This window comes from Triturus cristatus, chromosome 7 (assembly GCF_964204655.1).
Source record: "Triturus cristatus chromosome 7, aTriCri1.1, whole genome shotgun sequence".
Lineage (NCBI taxonomy): Eukaryota > Metazoa > Chordata > Amphibia > Caudata > Salamandridae > Triturus > Triturus cristatus.
Genome location: NC_140590.1, coordinates 1,192,108,237 through 1,192,127,307, shown reverse-complemented (window position 1 = coordinate 1,192,127,307; position 19,071 = coordinate 1,192,108,237). Strand labels below are relative to the sequence as shown.

At 40.2% G+C, this 19,071-nt stretch overlaps 1 protein-coding gene across 3 annotated transcripts in view; it reads left to right on the top strand.

Annotated features, from left to right (window-relative positions):
* TEP1 (telomerase associated protein 1) overlaps positions 1-19,071 on the top strand; it is a 1,383,286-nt gene that overhangs the window by 259,747 nt on the left and 1,104,468 nt on the right. For all 3 annotated transcript variants that reach the window (XR_014966740.1, XM_085618536.1, XM_085618535.1), the window contains exons 7-8: positions 16,774-16,851; positions 18,367-18,509. Coding sequence is in view for 2 of the 3 variants with exons in the window: in XM_085618536.1 (XP_085474662.1) it covers positions 16,774-16,851; positions 18,367-18,509 (221 nt within the window). In the remaining variant the exon portion in view is untranslated. The remainder of the gene's footprint in view (positions 1-16,773; positions 16,852-18,366; positions 18,510-19,071) is intronic.

Genomic DNA, 19,071 nt, shown 5'->3' with positions numbered 1-19,071 from the left:
TCGGCCGAAACTTTCACCGAGTCGGCTGCAGCATACCAGGACACCAAATCCGCCACCTGTAGACGGCTACCGGCTGGAGAGAAGGATCTGCTGACTGATTATAGCACCGGGCGGCGGGAGCCTCACGCTATGGCGGCCATTCCGCACTTGCGCCACCTAGCGCCCCCACCTGTTTTCATTGTTTATAAAAGTTTTAGGAGAGATCAAGCACTTAGCTTATTGACAAATATGAGATTTTTAAATGTGGCATGTGCAATAGGAAGATTTTTTAATTGCTTTACAGGAATCACTGAAGGAATTGGCATAGGTTGAAATGAACATATGGTGAAAAATCAATCTTACCTATGATCTGGGGACTTTGCGAGATTTTGTACAAATGTATAGCTAATGTATAAGTAACTCGTTGCTGCTTTGGTGAAGAACTAAGAGCTCTTATATGTGGGCCTTTTATCGACTATTTTAACAGGTTTTTACTGTGTAGTATACTGTTTTATGGTAAAACCTTTGGGATAAAACATGTTTTAATTGTTTGTAAAGTGCTATTATTTTTTTATGGTTAAATGTGCCAAATATTTAAAACTGAACTATGTGTGTCACAGACTACCTAGTGCTCTGTGTGACCCACACAAGATACCTGGCCGGGTCCCATCCTGTCCAGAGATGTGTGTCTCCAGCGGGCACAAAAACTTGCTTAGAGCTCTGCGTGTCCCTCAGCAGGCGCTAATACACAATCTACTCAGAAGAGTGCGTGTGTCCCTGCAGGCTACGAGACACTGGCGGCCTAGAGTTGTGCTGTTACCCAGCAGGCACTGAAACACGGTAAGCATAGAGCTGTCTGTGTCACCAGGAGTCCCTGAGAGACAGCTGTGTGCCTCCCCCCCCCCATTAGGCACAAGCCCGGAGATATGGGGAGGGGGAGCGCCCAGGGAAAGCATTAGCAGAAGTTATACAGAAACCCCGATTCTCCAGCTATATATTAGAAATAACGCCCTCTCTATTGTACTTTATAAAAGTAGAATTGTACATTCCAAGCGTTCCGCCATGTTTCACGATAGTTCGCGGCGTCTTCCGTCTCCTTCTTTTAACAAGCTCTTCTTTTCTTCGAAGTGCTTTTCTTTGCGTGTATCCTTTGCTGGATTCAAGAAAACTGAAATGCGCAAACTAAGGACTACAGACATGCGGAGATACACATGCACACAACGAGTAACACTAAGCACACAAAAATCAACACGCAGAAAAAAGACACACAAATGTACTCTAAAACATAGTCACAGGCACAAACATTCTGGTATACAGTAACGAACACCTACAAACAGAAGCACTTGAACATTATCTAAACCATAAACCTATATAGACCAGCTATCCCTACGGACACACATGCACACACTAAGCAGAAATGCACAAGCGTGCAAAAAGACTGTTGAGGAAAACTCCAGTTTATATTGGTTAATAGATACAGAGGTTTACAGTACAAGGAATGCATACATATTTAACGATGGTTACATACATATTTAGTAGAAGGTAACATGGTTTCCAACGAACCGTTAATCTTAATTTCTTGTCTGCTCATTTTAGTTCATGATGTATGCTCGGTCTCTAGTTTCCAGCACTTTTTTTGTCGATTCCGGATGGGAGAAGCTATCAGTGCTCATGACTGAAATGAGTAGGTCGAGCTTTATACCATATCACACCTCCTGCCTGTTCTTTAGGACGCAGGCCATCTTCTTTTTCACGAGAAATAGAGGGCGCATCCTGTGTCAGAGGGATCAGGCAGGCTTTAACCCCCTTTCCAAGGGCCTCGGAGAAATTGCATCACACGTTTTCTACGCTGGGGAAGACTACTCTGGCTAGAGTCGATGCCCAAGCTCTATTTTTAGGCAGGCCTCCCTGTTTTGTCCGCAAACCTTGCTTTTTTAAAATTTTAGCTTATACAAATAAACAACTTGTCTTCTGTAGCCTCCTTAGCTTGTTAATTGTGTGCAATGCATTGTAATGCAAAAGTGAGTTGGAGCCCTCAGTCAGACGTCAAATGATACAGTAAAAGCGTTGTAAAATTAGAATCTATCTGAAACCTATTTTTGACCCATGTCACGTATCAGCACCGATATATTTCTATTTGATATAAATCCACGTGGTGAACGCAGGAAATGCATTTACAGCGAATGGTGCACGCACACGCACTGCAAAGAATTTAAGGAATGCAGTAGGCACAGTGCAGGGCCACTGCTCGCTCCCTAGGCCTGGGGAGAGAGAAGGTAGGACATGCACCTGCCTTTGGCCAATTGCGTGCTGTCTTTCTTAGAAAGACGCACGCAAAGGCCAATAGCATGTGAGTAAAAAAAAAAAAAGCACACGCACGAGCATGTGGTCCGAGTTGGAACACCTTACTAGAAGCTTCGCAGGGCATCGCATGTGCGCTGGCTCAGGCGAGACCTACAAAATGGTAAAGAGGCAAAGCCCTGGGGGATGGGGTCCCTGGGGCCGAAAAAGGCTTTCCCCCCTCCTTTAAATGTAGTTTTCTGTTTTTTAACAAGTGGCCATGCCCCGGGGGATTGAGTCCCTGGGCCGAAATCGGCCTCGGGAGAGCGCCACGCGGTCCCATTCCAGTTTTTTTAACAATTATTGTAATAAAAAATGGGTCAGGCCCTAGAGGGTGGGGTCCCCAGGGCTCAAAAACTATCAAGAGAAGAGGGGCCACACAAACCCAGTAAAAAGAAAAAAAGAAGCAGGCATCTTGCTGGAGGCCCTGCCCCCTCCCTGCATCACTCTGCATACGCGCCTCCTGGCGCGTTCTGGGTTGGGGGATTAAGTCCCCTTGAATGCTAAGGGTCATTAGGGGCCAACTATCCCACCAGGTACCTCCAGTAAGCCCCACACAGTGGGTTTCCTGAGAAGAGGTCGGAGGCTAAGCCCCTTTTTAGACCACTCTGCAAACGCGCCTCTTGGCGCACTGCTGGTGAGGCGATTAGGTCCTCTTATGTCCTGAGGACCTCAGAACTAAAGTGGACTTCATCCCCGAGGAGCAGTGCGCCAAGAGGCGTGTTTGCAGAGTGGTGTAAAAAGGGGCGTGGCCTCGGACTACCTCTCAGCAATCCAGCTGTGTGGTGCTTACTAGAGGTAACAGGAGGGCTAGTTGGCCCCCAGGGACCCTCAGGAGGCAAGGGGACTTCATCCCCCAACCAAGAGCACGCCAGGAGGTGTGTTTGCAGAGTGATGGGAAAAGGGGGCGTGGCCTGCTGTGAGAATTTAGCAATCCTGTGTGTGGGACTTACTGGAGGTAATAGGATGGGTAGTTGGCACCCAAAGATGTCCTTGGGGCCAACTACCTTTCGTGTTACCTCCATTAAGTCCCACACAGTGGAATTGCTAAGAGGTCTTCAGAGGCCACACCCCCTTTCTCTACCACTCTGCAAACACACCTCCTGGCACACTACGGGTTGGGGGATAAAGTCCAATTTACTCCTGACAGACTTTAGGGGCCAAGAAGCCCTCCTGGTACCTCCTGTAAGTCCTATGCAGCGGAATTCCAGAGCGCTGGTCAGAGGGCCAGCACCCTTTCGCCACCACTCTGCAAACGTGACTGCTAGTTAAAGAAGCATTTGCGATGTAATAGGTTTTGCATCTCCAAGAGTTAGAGCTATTGGCGTTGTAAATGTAAAAGTTTTTTACTAATGTTTTTTGGAGTGGAGTGGATGTACGTTGTGTGTAGTGGAATTATGTAGTATGTTGTGCAGGGAAATTATGTGGATAGAAAGTATGTGGTATTTAGTGTATAGTAAATATATAGAGTGGGATTATGTGTTGTGGAGAGTAATTATGTGGTATTGTAGTATGTGTTGTGGAGTGGTAACCTCAGGTTTAGTCTTCCTCGTTTCCATAGAAGCTAAACTATAAACTCAATGAGACAAAAAAAAATGAAGGAACCACTGAGGAGCACTTCTGGACCTAGTCAGAGGTATGAGCAGGGCCACTGGAATTATGCAACTGTTTGGAAGCACCGACTTTCGCGCAATTATACATTTTCCGCATTTGCCACATAATCCATCGTCTGCTGCATAATCTGTAGATTTGAACAAAAAAACATTGTTTCTAGTTCAAACGGCTGAAACTTTACCGAAAGTGCAGCGACAAGTGTTTCAGCGTGGTGGAAGACGCTATGCAAACCTAAAATGGTCACCTGTTTTTAATTTCTAAATGTGGGTGTTAAATTGGTACTAATGGAGTGCAAACCACTTGCTTCTTTCTGCGCCTCTCTTGCCTCTTTCTGTATTTCTGTTGCTTCTTTCTTCACTTCTCTTGCTTCCTTCTGCACCTCTGTTGCTTCTTTTTGCACCCCTCTTGCCTCTTTTTGCACCCCTCTTGCCTCCTTCTGCCCTCCTCTTGCCTCTTTCTGTAACCCTCTTGCCTCTTTCTGTCCCCCTCTTCCTTCTTTTTGCACCTCTCTTGCCTGTCTGCAACCCCCTTCCATCTTTCTGCAACTCTCTTGCTCATTTCTTAACTTCTCTTGCCTCTTTCTTTACGGAAAAGGGAAGTGCAAGCTATCAAGTTTAAAAATCTGCGTGCTCTTGTGACTGAGGTATATGTCTACTTGATGTATTCTCACATGTGTTATGCATCTGAAGATGGTAGCTTAAAAAGTGGGTAACCTTTCTTATAGGTGGTCAAATCTTCTTAGTTCTGCTCGGTCATTTGATTGCACAAGCAGACATGCCTTTTGCATATAGGTGTTATAGAGCCCCTCAAATATACTATTAAATACCCATGTGCCCTGTATTATGAGCAGAAAGAAATGTGTACACTTTTTTTGTACACAAATTTACAGAGTATGCTGTTTGAAACACAGGTATTCAAGTATTTGTATGTTTCTTTTTATGTAACATGTCACTTGGTAAAAGCAGACACACGCATGCATACCTTCACAAACTTGGTCAGACTTACAACAGTGATATGCTTAAGATTAGTGTTTTATGTTTGGTAGGCCTAACATTCTGAGCAGTCGAATAATAGTGAACCCTCAAGAGGAAAATGAGGTTTAAAACATCTTGGGAGAAGGATTAGTGATTTGGCTACTTTGTGTTGTAAGGTACAGTCATAGTAGACCTCTTTCTGCACCTCTGTTGGCTCTATCTGCACTTCTCTTGCTTCTTTCTCCACCTTTCTTCCTCTCTCTGGACTGAAGTTGCGTCTTTCTGCGTTTTTCTTGCTTCTTTCTGCACATTTATTCTTCTTTCTGCCCATTTATTCTTCTATCTGCACTTTTCCTCCTCTTTCTGCACATGTTCTACCTAAATAGGCATAGTTAGAAATTAGCATTTAAAAAACCTTAGAAATTGACTGAAAAAACCATAGGTTTCAGGGACGTTTTAGTTTGAAATTAGCATTTAACAAACCTTAGAAATTCACTAAAAAAACATTGGTTTCAGGGACCTTTATAGTTAGAAAGTAGCATTTAAAAAACCTTAGAAAGTCACTGAAAAAACCCCAGGTTTCAGGGATGTTATAGTTAGGCTGACATTTCACTCGTACAAAACCAGAGAAATTCGTCAGTTATACTGCTGTTGACTATCTTTGGTTCCCATAAAGATTTTCATATATCCTTCATGTTATTGTAAATACTTATATTAACATTTTATTCCATTTTTCCATTTCCGTTTCGAAAGAGATTTTCATTATCGACTAGTCACTTTTTATCCCATTAAATCCACTCTCTACTTGGTATTCTGCACATTACAAGATGGCCGCCGTAAAAAAAAGGATCATACGTACATTTACGCTGACGTGATTACGATCACATGGATTCCCATGTGACCGGCATTCTGAGCTTTAAAAAGCAAAGTATCCGTACAGTGGTTTTTGGCATCAGTACTTGATTCCTACTTTCTCCCGGGAACTCTTGGATGGGCACCAGGAACAAGGACTCTGTATTTAGGTAAGCGCTTTTGCCCCACCACTCTCCATTTTACAGTGTGGTGTATAATTACACCCCTCGTCTCTTTCATATACATTAGTAGATTGTAATTTCCGCGAGGAACTAATGCGTTTCACCACGCCGCTAGCAATAATGGGTTTTAGAGCAATTTAATGGTTGTTTTTTGTTTCTTTAATAATGTTCTGTCAATCGATAACGCCACCTACGTATCGTATACATTAGTATTATGTAACTTTCACGAGGAACCGAGGCGCTTTACGATACCACTAGCAATAATGGGCTTTAGAATAATTTTACGGTTGTTTATTGTCTCTTTAATAACTTTGCGTTAACCGATAGCGCCACCCACGTAGACCCCAGTTATACTAGCATACCGACCAGCAGTGGTGTTTTCTTAGCCTCACTCGACTGCCATTCTGATAGATCAAGTAGCAGTAGTCTAGTCATCCGTTTATCTGTGTTCACCATAGAGACTATCTTCGTCATTATGAAGGAAATCTTCACCCATTCTGCTGTCTGGCCACTGATCAATCTAGTGGAGTTTGAGACCATTAGGCAACACACTCATAGCACGTATTTAGCCTTTTGCCTATTTTTACCTACCAATGAGACGATTTCTAAGTAAATCCTCACCTACTATCCTGCAAGGCTATAGATCACCATATGTTAATATAGTTCTTAAAACGGCTCACATCCATAAAAGGAAAAATATTTTTAGATCACGGGTAACATTCTACCCCATCACTTTATTTTTATTTAATATAATGATCTAATGTATAGCGATATTTTTAGAGGTTCATCCGTCTTCACAGTCTACCCACCTTGCTATTCATACATCTTTAAAAATCATCAGGAGGGGCAGCCCACACAACAAGGAGTACCTAGTGTTTATATAGTAAATATCCCATGATTTCTGGTTTACATATCCACTAGCTGTAGACTTTGTTTTTGTCTGACCTAATACTCTGGTACCCTTTGTTACTATAAGACAATCTTCTACTAGCATCATAACTACACAAAACCTTTTAGAAGGCATTTTTCCCGTTGAGTAAGGAGCATCAATTGTCCACATGGTAAAGAATCTATGACCTTTGTACAAGATAGACAGAGTACAGGTTTCATCTTCCTATGACATATAACTTAGTTATTCTCTTGTCATTGTAAGACATGTAAGTCCAAACAAGAAAGAATTTTGGCATGTGCATTTTATCATCCCTGTTAAATGAACACTAACATGATTCATAGATACTGGTAAGCGGTTACTAAGCAAGTTATTTTATTACATAGATCTAGATATTGGGTTTAAGGTCTCTACAGTTGACAACATGCACATAAAGAGTCTGAAAGTATCTTCACAATTTTTTTCTACATTATTCTTCACTTATGGTGTTGGATATTGGGTTCTAACCTTTATACATTTTTTACATTCTCTTTGAAAGGCCTTTTAAATGCGGAGATTCTCGCTTTTAAAGCCCCATATTGAGGGTAGAGACACTCTTTAATTATCGATTAATTTATTTCACAGAGAAGCGATTTTGAGGTGGCTTTCCTAAAGAAGGCGGGTTTTTCCGAAGCCCGCGTAGAAGAAATGATAACAAAACCACCTGACAATCACATTATTCCATAGAAAAGTTGTCATGTTTTTTAGCATGTTTGTTTTATCACACTTTCCTAGAATCAACTAACAAATTCTACCAGTTGTCCTATATGTGGAATGTTCTCTCATATTTGAAATCACCATGTATCAGAAATATATATATATATATAAGTGAATAGTGTGAACCTATTAAGCCTATGTATGACATGTATGTATGAATAGAGGGATGAATGCAGTATGTATGTGATTCATTGTGCTCACTTCTCTGTTAGGAAATGTATATATTGAATTTTATTTAATGAAAAGATTAAATAATGAAAAATATCTTTGTATTTTTCTAATCTAGAGTATCAGCTTGTCTCTCTTAAATATATTGTTTATATCATGTTTATTTAAATATGTTTTGAAGTTGCCCTAGGAATTTCACAGGATGACGTCACATATTACATTACTATGACATGGCCAGTGACATCACTGATGTTATCACCGATAATATCTCAGATGACATCACTGATGACATCCAGTGACTGTGTGTTTCTAAGAAGTTTAAGTATGTTTTATATTATATATATATATATATATATATATATATGATAGATACATACACACACACACCAAGGTGTTTTGAAGCATGAGTGGGTGTATGAGTGTCACAATAGATTTAGAGGGTGCGTGACTGACTGTATAAGTGGGTGATTAAACATGTCTTAGTGATTGCATGGGTGAATGCCCAATCTGTGTGAATGTCTATCAGTCTGTCAGTTTGTGTGTGAGTGGCTGCATGCGTTGCTGAGTAGCTGCATGAGTGTCTATAAGGATTAATGATTGGTTGTCTGAGTAACTGTATGGGTGCCTGAGTGGGGGGTGTGTTACTCCCTGCATGGATGTGTGAGTGGGTGATTCACTGGGTGTATGGGTTCATGAGTGTGTGTGCGATGGGCTGTATGGGGTAGTGAGTATGCTTATGGCTGTGTTCGTGAGTGAGTGGATATCTCAGTGGCATATAAGTGAGTAACTATATATGTGTAAGGCAGTATATGTAAGTGTTAGAGTATATAAGTGACTATATGTGAGAGAGAGGATTGTGAGAGTGACTGTATGGATGAGTGTGTGCTTGTGTCAGTGATTGTAGAAGAGAGTAAGTATGTGTTGGTATCTGTATGAATAAGTGAGGTGGTGTGTGTGTATAGGTGAGTAAATGGCAATGTGATTGATTCTTTGCGTGGCTGACTAGGTGTATGAGTAACTATGGGTGGGTGTCAGTGTGTGAGTGTCTGTATGAGTATATAATTGCATATATCAGTGTCTGTATAGATAAGTGACTGCAGGAATGAGTGACTATGGGTGAGTGAGTGAATGTGTGTACACCTATGAATCAGTGAGTGTATATGTATCAAATGGTATTGGTGTGTCTATGGTTTTGAGAATGGTAGTCTGTATTTTAGAGTGGGTGTATCAAAGGTTATATTAGGGTGTGAGGAGGTGCATCAGATATTAAGTGGATGATGTCATCAGTGATGTCACTGACCATGTCATGAGTAATGTAATATGTGACGGTAACCCTTCCATCACCAATCTTGGATCAGCTTGGCCAAATTGTCTTGGTCCTGTTTCTGCCCCCAAAACCCAGATCAAAAACATAGGCATGTGGTTCGACAAGTACCTCAAGTTCGCTCATCATGCAATGAAGCTGGCTACCACCTGTTATGGCATCCTTAGGATGCTTCGAAAAGTCCTCCCTCTCCTTCCCTTCTTAGCAATAAGACTCATGGTCCAGGCCTTAATCCTTTCTCGCCTGGACTATGGAAATACCCTGTATTTAGAGGTTCTTCGATCCACCACTAAGAAGCTACAAATCATCCAAAACTGTGCAGCATATCTTATTCAAAATCCCCAACAGCCAATCTGCTTCACCTGCGCTGAATGCCCTACATTGGCTGCCAATCATGAAGAGAATAAAATTCAAATCTTTGTATAGCCCACAAGTCTTTTTTTGGGGAGCAAGCCCCCAATCAGTCAGGATATCATCACTCCATACCGTCCTAATAGATGCCAACGATCAACTCACATTAGCCTTGCCTCAGTTCCCAGAATTCAACGAGTAAGAGGGGGAGGTCGTTCCTTCTCTCATAATGTTGCTAAACTCTGGAGCGCTCTTTCTTCTCATCTCTGCTTGGAGGTGAATCATTTTGCTTTTCGGAAGCGCCTCAAAACCTGGCTTTTCCAAACCTCCACCCACTAGCCTTCACTGTGTCAGTCTGTAGTCGCGGCTAGCGCTATGAGGCCTTCGGGTGGCCATGCGCTCTAGAAGTACTATTAACAATAACAGTGCATTGCGGAGGTGCGAGTTACAGTTGGCTCAGCTAACTATAACAGCCGAATTCCTCTGGTTTTGTACGAGTGAAATGTCCGCCTAACTATAACATCCCTGAAACCTGTATTTTTCCAAGTGAATTTCTAAGGTTTTTTAAATGCTAATTTCTAACTATAATGTCCCTGAAACCTATGTTTTTTTCAGTGAATATATATAGATCCCATAAATCCACCAGGAAGACCCATTATCTCGGCGAGGAATGGATGTCTGGAACACACATCACAATATGTGGATTTCTTCTTACAAAGCATGGTGAAGGCCCTGCCTTCATATGTGAGGGACACAAGTGACTTCCTACGCAAGATTGATAACATAGTTTGGAAACCCAGCTTTTTACTAATTGCCCTTGATGTAAGCTCACTATACACTAGTATCCAACATGCAGATGGCTTAAGGGCATTGGAATACTTTTTGGACAAATCAATGGGTAATCTGATGGGTCACAAATTGATGTTGATCGAAATGGTTAAGTTTTGTTTGTTTAACAACATCTTTATGTTTAACAATCTTCTTTACAGGCAGTTAAGAGGAGTTGCGATGGGGGCCAGCTTCTCCCCAAGCTATGCATGTTTACACATGGGCTGGTGGGAGGAGCTGGTCCTCATGACAGCACACACTGAGGCTATTACAGTTAATGTTAAGTTATGGATACGCTACATAGATGATCTATTCATTGTATGGGATGGCAGTCCCAGCAGCGCACAGGATTTTTCACAGGCCATTAACAAAAACAATCTCAAACTACAATTCACTGCCAGCATTGGCACCACCTCAGTGAATTTCCTTGATACGGAAGTATATGTTTGCGACCATAAAATTAAAACCAAACTCCATCGCAAAGAAACTGCCAGTAATTCAACACTACATGCTAGTAGCTCGCATGTTAAACATTTATTAAACAGCATTCCCTATGGTGAGATGCTCAGACTCAGAAGAATCCACAGTGAGGATAGTGATTTACAAACAGCCCAAATAGAATGTAAACAAAGATTCATAGAAAGGGGCTACTCTGATAAAATCATAACCAATGCCATTGCAAAATCTATGCGCATGAATAGAGCTGAACTTCTCAAAGAAACAAACAAAAACTACGACCAACACCACAGAGACTAGAACAGGAACCAACATTAGGAAAAATGTAAATGAATTCAGAATCATTATCCAATACAGTCAGCAACACAAAAAGGTCGAGTCTATTATAACTCGCAACTGGCCTCTGATTTTAAGTGATCCAGTGATAGGCCCCATCTTGCCTAAAAGGCCCTCGATAACATATAGCTGAGGTCGCTCAATGAGGGATGAACTGATTAAAACCAGTCCAGAAACCATAGAATCAACAAACTGGCTACAAACGCATACGGGCTTTTTTCATTGCAAAACTTGCAAAGCATGTCAACAGGGTGAGAATAAAACCACATACATCACCCCACTTGATCAAAAAACAGCACAGAATAGATAAACTTCTCACATGTAAAACTGAATATGCGGTCTATGTTTTGACATGCCCGTGCAATCTACTTTATGTAGGAAGCACGAAACTCCAAGTGCATAAAAGGGTCTTACAACATTTAAGGGCGATCAACAATCAAGACAACACATACCCAGTGGCCCGACATTTTAAGGCCAAACATGATTCTAGAAGTAAAGAACTAAAATACTTTGTTATTGATTCCATTCCGGCCAGTAGGAGGGGCGGAAACAGGGAACAAAAACTACGCTCCATGGAAAAAAGATATATCCTTGAACTAAACACTAAACAACCCTTTGGCCTTAACATCACTGAGGATCTTTACACATGCCTATAAATATGACTCTCATAACATATAAACTTAGTTATTTGCACTCATTTTCTAAACAATATATTTGTATACACCTTTTAGCCTTTTATGTGGGATTTTAGAAATTGTGAATGTTATCATTGTATTTATTAATTGTTGAAATAAGATGGATTGAAATTTTTTTTTATACATATTTATTTGATGCATATTTTTTTTATATATAAGCACATATATACATTTTATCTATTACAGATTGAATTCTTAGCTTATTTAATATTTATATGCTGTCATTTCATCTATGTGTGAAAGTCATTGATTCTCTCACAATTATAAATATTACAATACCCTTCAATATATATTCCCCACATGTGGTTATCTCTAAAATATCTACCCTAGAAATGACTGTGAGATCATGCTTGTAAATCTCCGACTTTGTTGATCACGAGCCAAGTTACTATTTTATGTTTTGCATTATGTTCTTGTCGACATTCATATAGAAGGGGAATTGCAGGGGCTCCTAGCATTTTTTCAACCCCCTGCTCAAATCGTTTTGAGTATGTATCTTAAAAACTATCTCAGTTTGAGATGAGATGTTTGTTACGTCTATATACTCTCAATGGGTATTTAACCTGAACTTATTATGCTCCCAGATCATTTTAGTGTCATAAATTTGTCAAAGACTTGTCGAAGAAAATGAAAGAAAAAAAGAGAGAAAGAAGCTCTCTTAAATTTTAAATTTCACATTTTGCACTAATCTTGCACTTTCTCTTATAGGTTTTCATGTATAAAGATTTGCAGTATGTATGTCATGCTTGATGGACTTGGACTTACAAAAAAACGCGGTTAATGACATATTATGTGTAGTTATTTTGTACTCCATGCCTTGACTATTAAGTAGGTTCATCTTGCTATTTTAGGCGTTCCATGAATTTGTATTGTTTTAAGAAATTCTTTTATGGAGACATTTTAACCGACGGATTTGTAGTTCACTACCAGTCTTTCGTCCATTTAAATTGCTTTTGTATGCTTATATGCTCCAATGACTACGTCTGCAACCATGTGCTATTTAAACCAATGTAAACTCTCACACTGTGTCATGTGATCAAGGCCCGTGGGAAGGGCTGAAACGCGTCATGGCGACCTCTTACACCGATTAAATTCTTTTGCACCGATTTGTGGTCCGTATCAGTTTGTTTGCCTGAAGGAGTATGCAGTACCAACAGAGCATCTGTATATATATATATATATATATATATATATATATATATATATATATTTCCGCTCACAGCTCCATCGGGTAATCATACCCGTAACAGAAGACAACACTCACGGGGGAGGGGAAGAGTTCAGAGAGTGTTATTTCATGAACTCCGGGCAAGCAAGACGCGTTTCTGCACTTGGCCTTTGTCAATTTCTGCACGAAAACGCCGCGGCCATATTTTGTTTATATATACTCATTCATTGGTGGTATCCGGTATTGCAACAGAGAAAGGACCATTCATAAAACGGCAACAGTTCTTATCGTTGCGCCATCTTTAAATGCCTAAAAGCAGAACTTGAATGCAATAAATATAGCATTTCTTCAACCTTGCAACGTAAATTAATCGTTGATGACAATTCATACAAGCACAGGATGGCCAAAACCAATTACTCATGATAAATTCATTACTACTGTTGTCATTCCAAGAACCAAAATCTCGCCCACAGATGGGCCTATGATTCTGCATTTTACCAGAAATACCGTGACACAACATCTTAATATAATGTGATCAATCAACAACAGCTAAACATTTCTCATATATTTCAAAATGTTAATAAATGAAGCAATAAAAGAATTAGAAAGAGATTCAGAAATTTAGAATTTTAACATCTTCTGATTGCATATTCGATGATATAACATATTTATCCTAAATGTACAGCAAGCTCCTCACTGCTATTCAAACCCAGTGGACTCTTACATTGCAGATCTATAATATAGCGTGATTCTAAACGCCTTAATTTCTGTATCCTGTCTCCACCCCTAGGGTTGGATGGTACATGGTCTAAACAAAAATACGTTAGAAGATCCCTATTCCGGCAATGTGTCCCATTATGCCTCGCCACCGGGTATGATTCGTCAACATTGTTAATCTCCCTCATGTGTTCTAAAATCCGTATCTTAACCGGATGAATTGTGCTTCCAATGTAACGAAGCCCACATGGACAAACCAAACAATAAATAGCATAAGGAGTGGTGCACGTGAGAAACTTGGTAATCTTTCTTGGTGTACTGAGACCAGGGACGTCATACGACAAAGTGCGTTTACTTTTTTTGCAGGCTTTGCACTTCCCACATGGATAAAATCCATTGAGTGCTTTAAAAATGCCCTACCAGACTCTACATTATGGTAACTATGGATCAGATGATCTCTCAATGACCTTGCTTTCCTGAAAGTGACTAAAGGATTCGATGGTAAGTCCTCTCTTAAAGTATGGTCAGTAAGAAGAATATGCCAATTTTGTCGCAATATTCTCTTCAGTTGATTAGCATTTTCAGCAAAGGTAGTGATCATATGAAAAGTCCCATTACCAGATTTGTTTGTATCTTCCTCCATCAGTAAATCTCCTCTACAGATATTATTGACTCTGACTAAGGCACGTGACAAGACAGCTTCGCTATAGCCTGTCACTCTAAAGCGTTGCATGCTCATTTCTGCTGCCTTCTGAAATTCCACGTCACTGGTGTTATTCCTTTTAAGTCTCAGTAACTCCCCATATGGGATATTGTCAATGAGTTTCTTTGGATGACTACTGGTTGCAAAGAGGGTTGAATTACCTGCAGTAGTTTTCCGATAAAGTCTAGTATGCAACTGCCCATCTATTACATACACTGTCAGATCTAAATAGTTGACTTCCTCAGTACTCACTTCACCTGAGAATCTCAGGTTAACATCATTGCAATTCAAAACATCAATGTATGACTTTGCCAGATCTGGTGAACCATCAAACACAATGAACAAATCGTCAATAGAACGATACCATGCCTTTATCCTCATGTTCCAGATTTGGTTGGGCCCCGCCCAGGCCACCCGGTCCTCCCACCAGCCAACGAACAAGTTTGCATAGCTGGGGGCGAAGCAGGTGCCCATCGCGGTCCCAGACATCTGTCTGAACATCTGTTTTTGAAACAAAAATATGTTATGAGTCAGGCAAAAGCTAACAAATTCAAGTATCATGCTGCTGTGTTCATAAAACTTCAAATCACGAGATTCTAAGAAATTGTATAGCTTTTAAGCCGTCAGCATGTGCGATGCAAGTATAAAGGCTGGTGATGTCAAGTACCATAAGACAATAACCAGCTTGCCATTCAATTTTATCTATATATGCAAGAAAATCTTTCGCATCTCTCAGATAAGATTTCAATTTGACCATATGTTGAGAAATAAAAAAGTCAATATACATAGATAAATGTTCAGTTAGACTGCCCTGTGAGGCAATGATCGGTCAGTAATGCATTACTGACTATCATTTGTTGATTTCTTCTTGGTACAAAAGGAATAAGTTAGATTCAGAGGAATATCTATTTTTACGATGTTTGAACCCTACTATTCCTACATTTTATTACCTGCCTAAGGTTCATAAGGATATCAAGAACCCTCCAGGGAGACCGATCATTGGATCTGGGCTTGAGCCGGTTTTGGTAACAACCGAATCTGTTGACTCCTGTTTCAAAACAGGAAATCAAAACTGTTTATTGGAATTTTATTAGGCATAATGTAATCCTAACTTGTAGATCTGGTACACTCACAACCCAGTTCCTAATGTTTAAAACAAACCCCAGTTTCGAATCGTTTTTAGATGAGATCGAACCATTACTTGCCAAGGTATTGTATCTGAAATTTAGGTACGGTACCCTTCAAATAAAGTAGTTTACATCGAGGTGGGGACAAAAGCAGCTAGAGGGAAATGATTGTAAATGTACCCAGTGCCACCAAGATAGTGAAGAGAATATTGTGCATGTTTTATTTTTCTGCCCTACATATGAAAATGCCAGAATGAAATGGATAAAACCCTTGGGCAGGAAGCTGTGCATTAGGAAATATACTGAAATGCTGCGCATTTTAAAAACTGACAGTTCTAGGCTAATCGTATTTGGTACTAGCAGATTCCTATTGGCTGCCAATTTTATTAGGATGAAGAAAGGGCTTACATTTTAAATTTTTAAAATTATAACATTTTAAACTTTATATGTTTTTATGGGAACCATATGCAATTCTAAAATGTTGATGTCGCATATAGTTAATGACATCATAAAATTCACAATGTGGAAACCCCTATTTTACTTAAATGATACAGAAATCCTTGATGAAATTGCACTTTTATGAAACCAACTTAATTGATGCTGAATGAAAAGATAGCGTCCATACTTTATAGTGGAATGTATATGCTTGTGCGTTGCTGATGGCTAAGTTCCTGGCATTTTGTATCTTGTACTTTATGAAATTAATTGAATAGCTGCTAGCTGTGGTAAAACTTTTTTCTGCAACTAGAAAGAGGTTGCCAGAAATGTTGCACCTTGTACTTCTATGTATATGCTGCTAACTATAGACTACATCCTTTGTACTGTATTGCAATTGAATGGAGGATTAATGAATTGTATATATTTTTACTCTTTTTTTATTTGTATTATATTTATTGTTGCTTTGATGTTTCTTTGAATCGAATAAAGATGCTATATGAATATTGTAAAGTAAAAAACAGTTATACCATGCTCTAGAATCTCTTCTGAGGTAAACCTTCAGTCGATATCAGTATTTTAAAGTCCACGTTGGTTGAATTTATAGGCAACAATGACATTAGTGCATCTTAAGAGTCACATCCCGTTTGGCAAAATATATCACAAATGTACTAGTCTAAGACTGCGGTTGAAAAGGTCTGGGTGGTCTCTGTGGAGCAAATAATGGATGAAAGGACACCTATCAGTAAGGAATTGGCTCTCCCTCTATTTGTGTGGCTCTTTTTGCTATGCCTATAAAGGACTGTTTTACTTGTATTTTGTGGTTGTGTATACCTAGCCTGTCAAGAGTTAGTCTGCAACATTCTTTCTTTTTTGCAGTGTAAGAAACTCAGCCAAGTGAGAGTCTTCCCCTGTCTTCGGAAGATTGCACCGCTTTTGCTTGATCTCCAGTGCAAGGTTAGTATGAAGTGATGGAAGCTTTTTGACTACCCTTTTTCACAGGAAGATGTAGACTGCACTTAAACAGTCATGAGGAACCTACTGCAACACAGCCAACCCAAGAACAAACCAACCTTTACTCCAAGTCTCCGTTCTTTTATTCTATGTGTCACCAAATTTGTCTTTTCCTCAAGACTTGCAAAGCCATGGTCTCAATCTCTCCAGAAAACTAAGTGGAACGGCTTGCAGGAACTGCAAGTTGTGTGCCTTCGACAGACCAGCACCATCATTTAACGCCTTAAATTAGATTGTGATGTAGAGTGCTGCAGCTTGAACTTCAGGATGTACACGAAGGCAGCACAAGAGATTGTGCCATGGAGCTTTACTGATATCCAATGTCCCAGTATGAACAATGACCACTTGACTGTTCTGTTTGCAGCCCTGTTCATCCTCTATTGCACCTATCTCCCACATTGCAGACTGGGTGCTAGTCTAGCACATCGTGCACCCCTTACAATAAAAAAAAGCCGAAGTGGTCCTCATTCCTTTGGTGAGATTGCAGAACGCTTGACTAGGCTCCAGTGCTCTCCACAACTTTAGATGTATAAATTCTGCAGCCAGACAAATTGCACATCCTGCCTCCATCCTGTACACCTAGTTTGCTTGAGTTGAGGAGCTTAAACAGATGATGCTATCCATATACTTTTCTCTGTTCTTAGCTTTTGGTTTCCTGCCGTATGGCATCACCAAACCTTACCTTGAGGCTGATGTTCTTGCGTCTACCCTTCTGCTCCTCCTAAGGCAATGGCTGGTTGTACCTCGGCCGGAGTGGTGTCCGTTTCTGCCTCCCCTACACCTAATCTTAAATTTGACTGAACAGTTAATCCTTGACCTCCTTTATTGCATGTGGCTTCAAAACTGAGGTCACAAAGGTAACTGAGGAAAATGAGTTTCTGCAAATTTGTCTGTGAAAAGTATTTTGTGAGAAGATCCTTGTTCTTGTACAAAGCCTTTTGGTTAGGAACTTTGTGAAAGGAGGCAAGAGTAAACATGTAGTTGACATTATGTGCAGAAGTCATGTAGGGGATGAAAGAATCGAAGTGCATCATTGTGTCAAACAGCACAATACTTTTTCTGGTGACTAGAAAGGAATCTGACTTCAATTGGAAAAGATAACAAAAAAGGTGAAGATGGGTCAAAAACGGTCAAAATGGCTGAGCAAATATGCCTTCAGATCCGCAGAGTTCCTCTACTAGTCCAGCCAAAGACACTGCATCCTAGGCTCTGCAGGCTACTTGAGTATAGGGTCTGCAGTGTGGTATTCCCTATTGAACTATCTCAAACTGTCTAGTGTTTCTCTGACATTTGTCAGACATACACAGCTCCCTTCTGAACCCTTTTCTCTACCCTTGTGCGTGCTGCATGAATACGTTTATGCAGCAGTTTCTTTTCCACCCTAAGTGGTTGATTAAGTGGTATGGCACTCATTAAATGTGGTGGTGATGACCAAATGTGTTTTTTTTTCATCTGCAGTTTGACAAAGACCCTGATTTCCTGAGTTCCCAGCCGAAGAGGAAAGCCAAAGAGAGGCAGAACGAGCTGAGTTTAAAGAAGCTGATCCAGAAGTTGCACATCACAGAACCAGCATACCATGTCCAGAGCCTGCTTGGCTGCAGGTAATTTACACATAATCTGCATCACAAGCCATGCTTTGAGGGCTCACACTAAGCCATCCGTCCATACCCAAGTCTGCAGATGAATTTGAGTCTTTCTGAACAAATACTATCAATTTGAGAAGAAACAAAACAATGTGATTTTGTCATTCATAGGGGCCTCCTTGATAATTTGTTTTTGTTTCTGTGTTTAAAATGTAATCTTCAAATGTAATTCATATTTAATAGTAAAAAAAAAATGACGTTTTCAGTCTTACCAAAACATTTACATAGTACAGGGATAGCGAATAGTAAATCATGATGTTTCAAGATAAATATTTCTGTGAAGGAGAGTGAGGTGAGGCAAAGGCTGTGTCCTATAATGACCATCACAAGAATCTGCTAACCTGCCTAACAGGGCTAATACAAGTTATTCCCTCTTTCTCGTTACAAAAGAGTGAGTCTGTGTAGAGGAAACTTGCAACCCAACCGGCCTTATGATTTTAACACCTCGTCTTTGACGGAAGAGATATTTGACTATTTACTGGGAGAATCATCTTTCTTTTCCCATTATATTTAGGCAGCC